At 39.9% G+C, this 14,101-nt stretch overlaps 1 protein-coding gene across 6 annotated transcripts in view; it reads right to left on the reverse strand.

Annotated features, from left to right (window-relative positions):
• The window catches only part of LOC100643077 (protein groucho), a 113,853-nt gene that overhangs the window by 85,295 nt on the left and 14,457 nt on the right, over positions 1-14,101 (reverse strand). For all 6 annotated transcript variants that reach the window (XM_012309208.3, XM_012309210.3, XM_012309211.3 and 3 more), the window contains exon 3: positions 2,601-2,707. In XM_012309208.3, the coding sequence (XP_012164598.1) occupies positions 2,601-2,707 (107 nt within the window). The remainder of the gene's footprint in view (positions 1-2,600; positions 2,708-14,101) is intronic.

Genomic DNA, 14,101 nt, shown 5'->3' on the forward strand with positions numbered 1-14,101 from the left:
AACAGAGACGTTGGAACGTAAATATTTTCTGCAGCCATCGCAGTACGATTCCACATGAACTTTTGTCACTTCGTAATGCACACTTGTATCTTATAAGAAAGTTAATATGAAAATTCATAAAACTGCCAAAGATGATACAATAAACGACGCGGCGATAAAAATTGCGAGTGTTTCAAAGCCGAAATAAAAGAAGTACGATTCACGGCGAGAATAGTCGAGACCGTAGAACGTAGATTGCGAAAGACCGTGCAACAATAAGACTCCGTCTAGGAGTGGAACGTACGCTTTGTAAAACCGTGGCTTTTCTCAAGAAAAGGAAGCACGTCGCTGAATTTTCGCGAGCGGCGAATTCCACGAGGTCGTAAAAAAAAATTGCCAAGAGGCAGGCAGAAAGTTCATGAATTACCGGGAAAATTTCGTCGAGGCCAGGACGTCCCGGGGCAGACATACGCGCACTGGGTGGCGACTAGCGGCGAGTACGCGTAGCACGTACTAGCTGGGCGTTAACAACGAAACGCAAATTTAACCGTCCATCCGACGGTTTCAACGGTATCGCAAGTGCGGCATGCGAGATAATTAATGATACGTAAACGCAGACATTTGTACACACGGTCCCATTACACGGGCGTCCGCCCGAAAGTGAGCACTGTTCCAATAACGTTAACGGTTATAGCATCGCCTGCATCTGGATACTACTTGCCGGAACGTCGATTAATTACCGTGTCCGGGCCTCGATTATCAATTACCATAAATCGTCGACACGCACGCGATGTCGCGCGAGTTCTTTCTCAGCGATCAGAACCGTATACGGTTTTGCCATTTTCGTGATTCGAAGTGCGGAAGACTATCGCTTAACCGGCTCTCGTAGAAGCGAACCTCCGACGAGATAAACGAACCACCGGTTAATCCGAAGATACGCGTACAGCATGTGAACCGGTAACTGATGATAAGACCGGGCAATGCGTGGTGGTGGAAAAAAAGAAAGAAAAAGCGTGAAATGTAGGGTAATGTTTGGACGCGCGAGCTTTCGTTTCTGAGAAAAACTGAGTTTGAAAGTTAGCCCGGTACGCGATCGAAACTCCGTTGCAAAGTACGGAGAACCAACGATGTTGCGCATATCGCTTTTTACAATTTACTATTGTTTGTGTCATCTGCTTGCGATAAATCCGCGGGGATAACGAATCGAAAGAAGATAAATCACCTGTTTCTTCAGAATTGAATGTTAAACTGTGTTCTCGTGTAATTGAATCGAGAAACGAGTAAAAAGTGGTGTCGATTGGTTTAGCTTCCGAGAAGCTGATATATAAATAACGAACGTTCTACGTGTACTGCGTATACTCGCGAAAGTATTCCAACAGTTGTAGAAATTTCCTGCGAATATATTACGCGCGTTATACGAAACATTTTGAGACAATACTAACAATACGATGAAACGCGATTGTCGTAATTATGCTGGTAAGGTATTCGAAACAAATCTGCAAATGTAACATAGAAACTACAAGGTATTTAGCGCAAGTATATTTTGCAGAGATGATCAAAGAATTTAAACAGCCAATTATCCATTCACATTGATAAACCGCGATAGATACTCGGTGGAATCATTTTTAGCACTTGTGTGTACCGATGATTATGAAAGAGGCCCGAGAGTCATACATCGTATTTATCGTTACTGGATATTTAAAATTTTTCGTTTGAACTGAATTCTGTTTAACGACGTCACAGCCAATTCGATTCAACGGTTCACTTTACAAACACGTTTTCGGATTATCATAATGTTACGTAATACCAGACAGACGCAACGCAGAATAATAACAAACTCGTTTGTTTTAAGTTCTTGACTAAGGCCACTTTCATAATCACCGGAACATACGTTTGAAAGGACTATTTACGCTGTATATCAATTTTTTACCAAATAGATAAATATAAAATGTAGTAAACATCTCGTAACTTTTATGTACATTTCCACGCTGCTTTCAATTGTTACCAATATAATCTTTTGAATTTTGTTACGGTATTAAATAAAGTTTCAAAATGTTTTATACGATACGCGTAACATATACGTGAAAATGTTCTCTGATAAGCGTCGAAATATACGTTCGTCAGCCACTGTAGATTCGCCGCGAATCTTTGCGTTAGATTTTCAACTGGAGATCGTCCTGTTATCCGCGTATCCGGTTTGCGACTGAAGCCCGCGAGCGTTCGAAACGTTCGACGCGTTATTAGGAGCCGGGAGAGGAGAGGACGTCGTGAGCAAACAATTCCAACTTTCCTCTCTCGGATAAGAGACTTCGAAGCGATCGGCGTGCAACAGCGTCAACGGGGTGGGTTCTGAAACAACCTCGAAACAGGGAGCAGCGGGACGAAAGAGGAAAGGCGAGGAAAGATGGGCAGAAGACAGCCGAGGCAAGCATCGGCGTCAATAATCGTGGATCTTCGAGAAACGCGAACGCGAGACGGAAGGGATGAATAGACGAGAAAACTGGAAAGGGGGAGTTGGGCGGAGGTGGTGGAGAAAGAAAAACAAAGAGCATGCGAGAGAGAGAGAGAGAGAGAGTGAGAGAGCGAGGACGAGGAGAGTCAAAGAAAAGAGAAAGACTCACGAGTGGTTCTGTTGCTGGATGAAATTGAATTCCTCTTTGATCCTCTCGCAAGTGTCAGCCACCGTGAATTTCAGACCTCCCGCAGCCCCACCGCTTCCTCCGCCACCCTGCAACATAAAAAAAAAGAGGAAGAAAGAAAATGAAAGAGAAAATAAGAGGAGGGAATTCGATTAGCATACACGACAAAGCAGCCGCGACAAAGAACGAAAAATAGATCAGCTAAAACGGCGAAGCGTTATGGTCGTACGGGCGTGTACACGCTGAGAAGACGCTTCTCGATCTGTAGAAAAGTTACTGTCCACTTTTTCTATGCGGTAATTGATCGACGCGTAATTTGAAGCAACAAGGTGCTTTTATTTATATATATATATATAATATAGTGGTTTGTTAAAACGTGGTTATTCATTCATAGTAGCTCGCTGTAGCGAAAAAGATATGTACATTCGAAAACAATAACGTGAGCCCCCGTGTCATTCGACGAGATATTTCATTTTTTATATTCTAAGGAAAATGAAGAAAAGATGTAAAAAGAAATGTGAAAGACGGTCGTTTTAAAAATTTATATTTGGAAAATTGTATTACGAAGGTATGCGGATAAAAATTCAGTCGATCGTAAACTGAAATCTTGAATCTTGTTCTACGATAAGATTTATAAAAACAATGTTTTCGAGGTATTAAAAAGAGGAGAAAAATATTGCCGAGAACCGCTGTAATTGAATCTTGTATTATCAGAATTATCTGACATTTAAAATATACCTCGTATCTCGATCCCATTGTCAATGGTCGTAAAGCTTTGTAGCCTAAAGTATGGTACAACATTTTTTCACAAGTAACGTTGTTACGCGCAACTCGTGGTATAGAAAAACGCGTTCTCTTCATCTAGAGTAAGAAAACTGGACGAGTTAACAAGCAAGATTTCTATCGACTCGCACAATTCAAACAGACGATACGATAACAGTCTTGCCGCAACGATGGAACTCTATTTACGAAATACACAGGGAAAAAACTCGTTAAAGGGTGCAAAGGCAACGAAGGAATCTCGTTACGCCGGAAATCGTGTATACACGGTAAAAGAGAGGGGGCAAGAGGAAAAGAAAGCAAAAGAGAAGTCGACATTACGCCTGGTCCTTAGATCGGTGAGACCGTAGAATAAATCCGAAATAAATCTTAACAAATCCGAATTTAAAGGAAAACCGTGCGGTATACGCGTTCGTTCGTTCGTTCGTTCGTTCGTTCGAGAAACGCCTGTAAAATGGTAACGAGGTTAAAGTCGAAGATGACAAGCAACCACTATCAAATGGCCTTCGACCGCATAAGGCGCACGCAAACACAGAAACCGAGCTCAGAAACGCGAGCAGAGGGCATCCAGGTATAAAAGACGAGCGACTCCGTTGCCTAAGAGGGAGAAACGAGGCCTGAAGAGCCAAGGATGAAGGACCATGAAGGCGTCCTTAATGAGACCCATTCCACCAGGTAGCACGAGGTTTGTGTCTACGGGTTCTTCAGCCACGTATACCAACGCCGCTCTACCGGTTGAAATTACGGAGGAAAGGATCAGGCTTTCCGATGACAGTAATGATTACGTTACACATACACACGCATTCTTACGTAGAGTATATGTGGTATATATATATATATATATATATATATATATATATATATATATATATATATATATATATATATATATATATATATATATATACATATATATACATATGTGGTATATATATATATATATATATATATATACACATTATGTATTTAAATATACATTATAAATATACAATGTCAGTCTAATTTCGTAAGTACAGTCCAAAAGCGCTAGAGGAAATATTAAGGAAAACTAATCTTCTAATAATTTTAAATAGAGTGTATCGTAGAATCACAATCGTTGAAGTTGAATATTCTTTTTACGATTCCTTCAATTATTTGTTCATTTGTGTTCTCGTCATATTCTACCGATACAATGGCATCTTCTTTATTGACACCCGATACAGAAATACATTTGCTCAAAGCAATATCGATGTTGTACACTGTTTTAACATTTAAATAGCATTACAATCATTCAATACCTATTTTCGTTCATTTACATTCTTATAATACACATCCGCCGGTGTTCTCTTTATTGAAATTCGATATAAAACGATTTGTTTATTACCGTGCAAAGAGAGAAGTTTGGTTGGGAGAATGGGCGGAATTCCATTTTCCAATCAAATCATTAATCCGATACGATTACGGTAGCATCATTGAACATCGATATTGTGCGTCGAAGAGAAAATGGGAGACAGAGAAAGAGAGAATGGGTGGGAGCGGGGGATAGAGAGAGGGAGAGAGTAGAATTTCGGGCTGAATGACAAAATCTCTCGATAGAGAGAAATATTCCGACACGACGTTAAATGGTCAATGACTGTCCGCCGGCTGGAAAATTCCAGTTTTTCGACGCTACGTAGTCTCGCGTAGAATGATTTGGCCACTTGTTGAATTCGAAACGGGGAGTGGCTGTCGGTGGTAAAATGGTTTGGGAACAAGCTGGGGAAGAGGACGACGGTGGTCCTCACTTGTTGCAATCATCAAACGGAACAGTCATCGAACAGGTTGTTGTTCCGATGGTTAACCCGCCAGCGTACACATATCCGTTATGTGATACGGTGGACGACAATTCGTTTTCATGAAAATTTTCGTACGAACTGACCAACGCGCTCTCACCATCCACGGTAATTCCCGACGTCGATATTAAACGTATCCCTTCGTGGCTTTCTATTGCTGTCATATTTGACATTAAAATTAATTTGTAAATGACATTATTAGCGTGAGCTCGCTGTAATGTATTTCTCTCAAAATACGTGATATTCGAAGGAATCGATTTTTATTTCTAGCGTGTTTCGCAAAGGATCATTGAAAATTATTGCGAATATTCGGGTACGAGTTTAAATATACTCGATTCGTATTTTCTGATGCGCAATGTTAAACACAATATACCAAATTACAGTCCTATAATCGAATACAATATAATACGAATGGCAAATTAAATTTACCTTATACTCCAATACTAGAATATCGTGCAGCAATAAGAAAACAAAAAAATTTACCTATTCAAAGATACCTTAACGCAGCCAATATATCGACTATTACCATCGTCGAATAATCCCTTCGACATGAAGACATTAATTAACGACAACGATTCGTGGGAGTTTTACGCATTAACGCAAAATTGGATATCGGGCGCGTATCGCGACACACGGCGAGGGCATCAATTTTCGTCCCTTTCGTTTCTTTATTTTTTTTAATTACTTTCCCTTCTTCCCTACTTTTCCGACCGTTCTTTGACGCGACCATCGGATTTAGTTCTTTCGGCTTAACGAATCAAATACATATATACATATACATACACATATGTATGTATATACACGTATATAGATACACAGGTTCGCGTAAAGCAGCCCAACCGAATGTTCGCGGTGCGCTCGCGCGCACAAGATGAGTCACGCATCGATGCTTCGGCCCCTGATCAAAAGAGAACGGATTCGAATGGCAAAAATCAATTTTTCAATAATTTTCTTTGCCTCCCATAAGCCGTCCAATCATCCATGCCTTTCCCACTATGTCAAAACTGTTATTAACGAGCGAAGACAAAAGTCTTCCGTTCTCGGGCGGCTCGACAAGAGCACGCTTTTGCCCAGCCTCTATATACCACGGGCCTTTGTATTCATTGTCTGCCCGATTCCCCTTTCACACCAGCGAAATCAATGAAGAAGCACGCGTGAGCGCATCTATATACGTGTAAGCGTGCGCATACGCGTGTAAATGTGTGTGGTACGGCATGGTATAGCGTGTCGTGTGTGTGTGTGTGTGTGTGTGTGTGTGGTGTATACGGAGGATCGTATCGAAAAACCGGCTGGTTCACTTTGTTGCCAAGAGATAATGGCCATGCGAATCGTAAATAAGGTAATAGGTCTTCGCAGGGCCGAGGATAGACCAAAGATCGAATGACGTAAGCGAGAAACCCCCTAAGGGCCCGTCCACAACTTTCAAGAAAGTCGTGCATTAAGATTACATGAGTTTGGAATAAATTTAACGTTAGAATGGCGAGACTGTATGGTTAATGTTATTGATATCGAATATTTTTCGTTTGTTCGATTAGGAAAAAAAAACACGGAAGCGTTTCTGGCGGCTTTAACGTTCGTCGTTTTATCGAAACGTGATTGATTACACAGACTTACTTATTTTCATCGTATTATTTTCATCGCTTTTAATCCTATTCAACTATACTATTCAACGAAGTCGCACTTTTCACGAGAACGATATTAACATTCAATCGCACATTATAAAGTCGTATGAAAACATGAAATTGAAAAAAAGGCTTTCTTTCCGTCTCTTTTTCCTACGTAGTCATCGTACCAAAGTACGTATTAAATATGGGCAATTGTAGCGTTAAAAGAGTGTCAAATTCTACGATTATAAAGTTTCCAGAAGTTTGTTTTAACTTTCCGCTTTATAAAATATAAATCTTGTCTCTCCTCTTATCGCATCTCCATTATGTAGATTATACTTCGTAAGAATAGGCATTACAATTAGAAACTGTAAACTGTAGAGTGGATACAACGTGCTTGAGTCGTAACGAATGCGGAGTGTTTTAATCTTAATTTCAAATCGATCTTATTTATAAAGCGAGATTCATTGCGTATAGTTTATGTACAGTGTTAATACACTGCACATATTTACAAGTTCGTGTACCTTTCTAGGTATAAAAAATTCATAAAGAAATACGAAATTTCACGATTTGTTCCGACCTACCGCATAATTCCTTCGTGAAATGAGTTTTACAAGAGATACACGAATTTATGAATTGGCCAGATATATTCGACAATATTCGTATCTACAAAAAATATCACGAAATAAGAGATTAACGATGAAAAACAAATCTGGAAGGATTCGAGTTACTGCAGCCGAAAAAAATTCGCCTCAACATCTATAGATCTATATGGAAATAGAGCTGATGGGAGAGGCTATGCTGAAATTTGTTTTTCATTATTTCATCTTATTCGCGCGAATTTGCTCCTCGGTTCCCTTATTTTATATCGCGGAAAGGATTCTAATTGGATGAGGCAACGCTATTGGGAATTATTCAAATCGTGTTCCGAGGCTGTTGAAAGTCAGACGTACGAAGCCGATGTAGCTGCACTTGAATAAACATCGATGTATCGATATGCAGTGAACACTGACGAATAAGCGCAACTTTTCTATACGTACACGGCCACATAGTCAATGTATACCGATACGAATAACAGGCCAGGCCATTCGAAGCACCTAGCGCGTCTTTGAATTACACATGTGGTTCATCAATAAAACGATAAATAAAGGAAACGAGGATCAAAGTGGCTAGTTACGTGGGATTTGAGAAAGCTTAAGATAACGGTCGAAAAAGAATCGAGACTCCCTTTTCTCTTGTCCTCCTCGTTTCCTCTTCCCTACTTTCTCTTTTTTCGTTTTTGAAATGATATTTCATCGCGTTAGTTGAAAGGAAATTCTCTGAAATGAAAATAAACGTTTAACGATATCGGACGCGTAAAGCTCGCAGAAAGTAGCGTCATAAGGAGTCGTAAATAATTTCCAAGCTATGGGTGATTTCTTTTCGTGATTTTATGCATGCGAATAGAATTGCATCGCCGGGAAGATAATATAGGCGATTTGTGAAATGATGCTAGCTGATCGTGTTCGAAACTGCGAATAGAAGTAGGAATTGAAGAGGAAAGCTTACCATATCGAATCACTCTATAATCACTCCGAAGAGATTGTTTTATCAAGGAGAATAATAAACTAAAGTTATACCTATATAATGCAAATCATTGTAAGTATAAAAAAAATATTCTCAGAGATAATCGTTTATACTGAAATAAGTAGCGGCGATCGACCTCAATTTTCAAGAATATAAATATTAAGAAATTAGCAAGTTGTCTTGAAACCTTGTTCGATCATCGCCGTTCTATTCCTATGTAAACAATTTATTTTAGGATACGTTTCACAGAGAGAAAAAGAAGGCAACTTCGTTATAATAAAACGGAACACATTTTGAAATGTCTGCCTGCGAAACGGCTTGAAGGAAAACGTATGCTCAATCAATGTCGAGACATAAAATGTGCTAACAAATACCGGCACGCTTTGTAAGGGGAACCTAGACTGAATTTAGAGGGTGGATGAGTAGGAGGGAGACTGCTCGTAGAAGAAGACCAAGGTGAAAGGGAGAGAGGGAGAACACGTGGTGAAATTCCTGCCGTTCAGAGGTGCGCAGTTAGAATACGTAAATCTTCGTTGCGATAGCGAGTAACTGATAAAAAGGGGTAACACATTTTACATAATTTTTTCTCGCATCTACGCGTTAAATTACGCGATGAATTATAAGCGTTGTTCCTTCTTCTATCTTCTTCTTTTTTATTTATTTTTATTACCATACTTGGAATTACGCTTGCCACGAAGATTTGTATGGTTTAGTACTGTCACGTGCAGTGTAAATACATATCAGTAGTTTTCGGCACACAGCGAGCGGTCCATTAACAGCAGTGAATTGACTGACGTCTCCTTATTGGCAAAGTTATCGATTAAACGAGACTTGTAATTGTAACAGTGGCGTAGGTGAGCTACGCCCAAATTGTATACGTTTGTAAATTGCTCTGAATGGCAAACAATGCTGGGTAAACGAAAACGTTGTACAGTAAACAGAAATAAAAACGCGTTAATTGCGAGAACACTTCTAGTTTATAACCGGATAAATAAAAGCAAAAGAAGAATGAAAGAAAGTCCTAGTTCCTTTTAATTAATTACAGAAACGATCCGATGTAGCTATACCCATTCGTTGCATCCATATTTAAAACAACGAAGAGTTTTATAAAAATCGCCCAAATTTTTAAAGCTGTTACAGGTAAAGAGCTCTCGTGGTTAAAGCTATTAAAGGTTTCTATATAACTATTGCTTTCTGGCAAATAATCTCAACGTGTCGTTAATCTCTTCAGAACAACTCCTCTCTTTTTGTCTATGAAGAAAATTGTGCTTTTCTTTCTTTCTTTTTTATTCATTTTTTGTTATTAGTTATTAATAGCAGAAATACGTTTGCGAGCAGTTTTGTAAAGAAGCTATAATGCGCTAAAATTTGAGGACAATTCTAGCAAAAATGAATACATCTAGTTAATTGATAAATCGCCAATGTCGCGTATACGTAGGCCCGCGTGAAAGCGTCGATTCAGCGACCAATATCCGCGGTAGAATCTTCTAACGAACGCTTTATATGCAATTAATAGAAGATAGATACAATATGCATGTACCTTGCATCACAACTTCCATCAAACCTATGATGCTCGCTTTATCACGTAGACATAAATGTTCAGAAGTTTACAAAAGCTGGTACTGTGGCTTACGAATACACCGATGGCCATTAAGCTATACACCGGTTAACGATACAACGTAAAACGTGTACTTTGCAAATTACGAGAAAATTCGAAAAGTTCCAGGAGTTTCATAGGACCTCGCCTTACCAGTTACCAGTAGTTTAAGAATAACGAACACTGTCAAACGTCCGATTCGAAAATACATATACAACTAGATAACCCATCCAAGCAAGATATCGTATCGATGAAAGGTCTCGACAATGAATCTAAGCCTTCAGTTCGAACGCGGATGCCTCTTCCTCGTCTATTAACGAACTGTATTACTGGAACTATTCCAACGAACCTTGGAGAATCCATCGAAGATATGCAAGCAATCGAACGTTAAGCCGGCTTTTGCTACCATTTCTTGCAAGACCCGTGATGCATTCTGGGTGGCAGAGAGACGAGGCCAAGAGAGACGAGAGAGTCGAAGCTCGCTTCACTCGTTCACGCGCGTAACCTCACGTCCATGTCGCAATGGCGGATTGACGGCCGCGTTACCGCTCAGGTCGCACATGTACACACGCGAAACAGCCGTGTGCAGCATGTACGAGGGACGAGCATCACGGAGCTCGTCTTGTATATCGGTATGATTATTATAGGTTAGACGTTTCATGGCAGTGCGCACAATGCAGCGGAGTAGAGGACCGGCGGAATATAACCTCGCTTCCCGCAGACCCAGGGCGACGTGATCCAACGACAGAGCCACAGCGGCACACACAGTGTTGTTCTTAATAGGGTTGTGTGTAGCGGCACACGCGCGTCCACACGATACACGTATACAGTTCTGTCGGTGTATGTATGGTACGACTAGCATCGTTGGCCGAGCACAATGCTATAGTCACCCCTGGGTGTTGCTGTTGCTAGTTCCCCTTAACCTACGCGCGACTAAAACAAGATTTATCGTCTGTGGAAACGTACTCGTCGATACAGTGAACCGGCGTAAAAATACGGGCGTGTGGGCCCTTTGTAAAGAGGAGAGTCGGCCGGCTTAAGTTTAATGCCGGATTGGCCGTTGCGATCGAAATTAATAAATATGTAGTATCGATCAACGATTCGGCGATACACGTGCATAAATGGAAATTGAAAAGAAATAAATTCTAGAATCGTAGATTCAAAAAATAGTAATACAGAAAAACGAATATCTATGAATCTAGAAATGTACATTTTTTAATCAGATATCCTTCCGTGTATAGGATTATATTAAAAGAATTAACGTGATCAGACTTCTTAATTCGTTACATCTTGCATTAAAATATCATATAATTCTCCCCGTAGTTTTCGTATTTCAGCATGCGTTGAAATATTTGAAATTCTCACCGTGGTTTGTAAACTTTGAAAGCGGACTTACGTTATACGGTTTGTTACGAGATAACGACCAGATATTTTTAATTCAAGGAGGAAAATAAAGATGGCACGAGGAAGATGAAACAATTTTTATACCGAATAAAGAAATGATAAAACTTCGTTCGTTTTTTTTTTTTTTTCATTTCTTTGAAACGGTAGATAGATCATTTTAACTAAGAATAAGAAGGGCAAAGAGAACGCTGAAACATAGGGTTTGAGCATCGAAACCGAGAAATCGACCAAGTAGACATCCATTGAATCCGCCAAAAAGCTCGTTGTATCAAGATTGACCACGTGGGCGATATCGAAGTAAAACGCCTTCGTCACGCAAGGGATGAAACGTTTATCGTCTACTCTACGAGAACGATGGCATTTTTTTTCTATTTTAACCTTTCTGTTCGTGCATCTGGCTCCAGGCTACGCCGTGGGAGTATATACCTTTACACGAACCCGCAGCAAACATGTACTTTTGTATCGATCTTTTCCTCTACTTTACACACCTCTATTTCAGAGCAATAATCGTCCTGACCATACGGGAGACTAGTGCGTTATCTATCTGTTTTCAAACCTATTCGAATATAAATACGAAAACTAGTCCTTCAAAACCGGTACGAAGAGCGAAACATTAATTTCTTAACGATAAATAACGTAGACTTTAAAACCATCTAACGAATAGACAACGAATATTTATGAAAATTTATATTTTTACGACTACGACTAAACAAATGGAATTTAAATATAAATTTGTTTCGTCTATTAAATATTATATAACCAATGTATATTTCGTATATTCTGTATATTTTTACGTATTATTCTCGTATGCTACGTATTATGCATCGTTAAAATCCTCAGATTACACGTCAGTAACGTCAGAGCTGCCAAAGGTAATCAAACTAACTAATTCGTAATTTTTCATAAAATCTCTGATCAATTACAACGATGCATTTTTCTTTTAGATTCGAATGGTTCTACGAATATTTGGATAAAAGTTTTGCTTCGGATATTTCCTACATTTTGGCGTATTGTACCCACCTTTTATATATACCTTTGAATCTCTAAATTTCGCATAAATGCATCAACTTCTACAGCCTATCGATGGCCAATATTTGACCACAGTATCAGCCACCAATTATCAAAATAAACGACTTAGCATAGTAAAATATTTTAACATTACAACGTCTTGGATTTTCTAAGAAGACTAACTCGTATATTTGTAGAGAATTGGTCTTTTGATCGATACACATCATTCGCTGCACCGACAATCATGCGGATGACACTGACGGCCATTCTATGGGCGTAAGTACATATGAATATACGTGCATATGTGTACGTATATTTCTGACCATGCCCTTCTCTCCTGCCCTTCTGTGCTTTAACGAGGATAGCCGAGGGTCGAACCTCGTTCGACATGTAAATGTAAATGTTGGACAAGAACCATCCAGAGATTCTCAACTTTCTTAGCCCAATGTCTAGTGGCCGGTAGGGGAACTGGAGGTCCGGTGAGAATCACTGGTGAGGACACTCCGTGACTCCCCGGTGTGGCAAGAGTGTTGCGACGTTCTCGACACAGTTGGCAGTGGTGATCAATCTTCCCCGGCCACGTTACATTCTTCGACCGCACGTCCGTCACCAAGGAAAAACGCACACCGACTGCACAATAGCGTATAAATGGGTTGGAGGCAGAAAATCCCGCTGACTCGCCGCCATCCTATGTTTCAAGCCACAAACTATGCTCGCTTTAAATCAAAGTGTTCTTATTGTTGTCTTGTTTATTTATCGTTAACGATATCAAGGAATTTACTTTGCTCCGAAAGAGAATCAGATACGTAAACGATAACAAACAACAACATATTTTTGGCTAATTACGATTATTGGTTATAGTTTTCAGAAGAGGATCGACGATCGTAATATTTTTATCGAGTTCGTTTACGTGAAGCTACGTGATAAATTTTTTCGACGCTCCTTCCTCAACGATATTCTTTTCTTTGGACGATAGTCGAGTCTTTTGTATATTATTACCGAAGAGAACTACCAATTATCGCGTCTTCGTAACGAGATAGTCGGCTTCTATAGCGGATAATCGTTGCAAGAGTAACCCAAAATGAGAACCACTCGTTGGGATTTCAGTGGGTGGCGTTGGTCCCCTCATCAAATGCTTGTCATACCGTTCTTACCCTCAAACTCCGAAGCCTAGCGGATCCCAACAGTCGGGTAAAGCCCGAGCCGCACCCCCGTGTACACAACGAGAAAGAGGACGATGTGTATATGAGAAGAGGTGGGCAACCACCCCAATGGACCCGTCGACGAAGGCTTAAAGCACATAGGCCTGTGATATGCCTCGGGGCCAAGAATTATGTCGCTGAAACCCACCAATTACGAGGGTTGCAACCCGAAAACGGCTTTCTTTCCTTCCACTTCTCTACATATACACGCGTATAGAAAACCTAAGTAAGTCGCGTCTTTTTTCAATCGAGATCGAATCTACACTGCGGGACGATTTTCAACGAACGCTTTTAACCACGAGAATGAAACTTTCGTGAACTACATTCCACCAGGGAATTTGTTAAAATTTCATGAGTTATATTTCCTACGTATTTTTGAACAACCATTATTCCTTTTTTTCGTTCACTTTTCTTGGCAGAAAGAACGAAAATAAAACTTACTTTATGCACAGTTATATTCTATGCACAGCTGTAATATAGAACGAAGAATAGAATAATAAGACAGGAGCAG

The sequence above is a fragment of the Bombus terrestris genome, chromosome 6, assembly GCF_910591885.1.
Source record: "Bombus terrestris chromosome 6, iyBomTerr1.2, whole genome shotgun sequence".
NCBI lineage: Eukaryota > Metazoa > Arthropoda > Insecta > Hymenoptera > Apidae > Bombus > Bombus terrestris.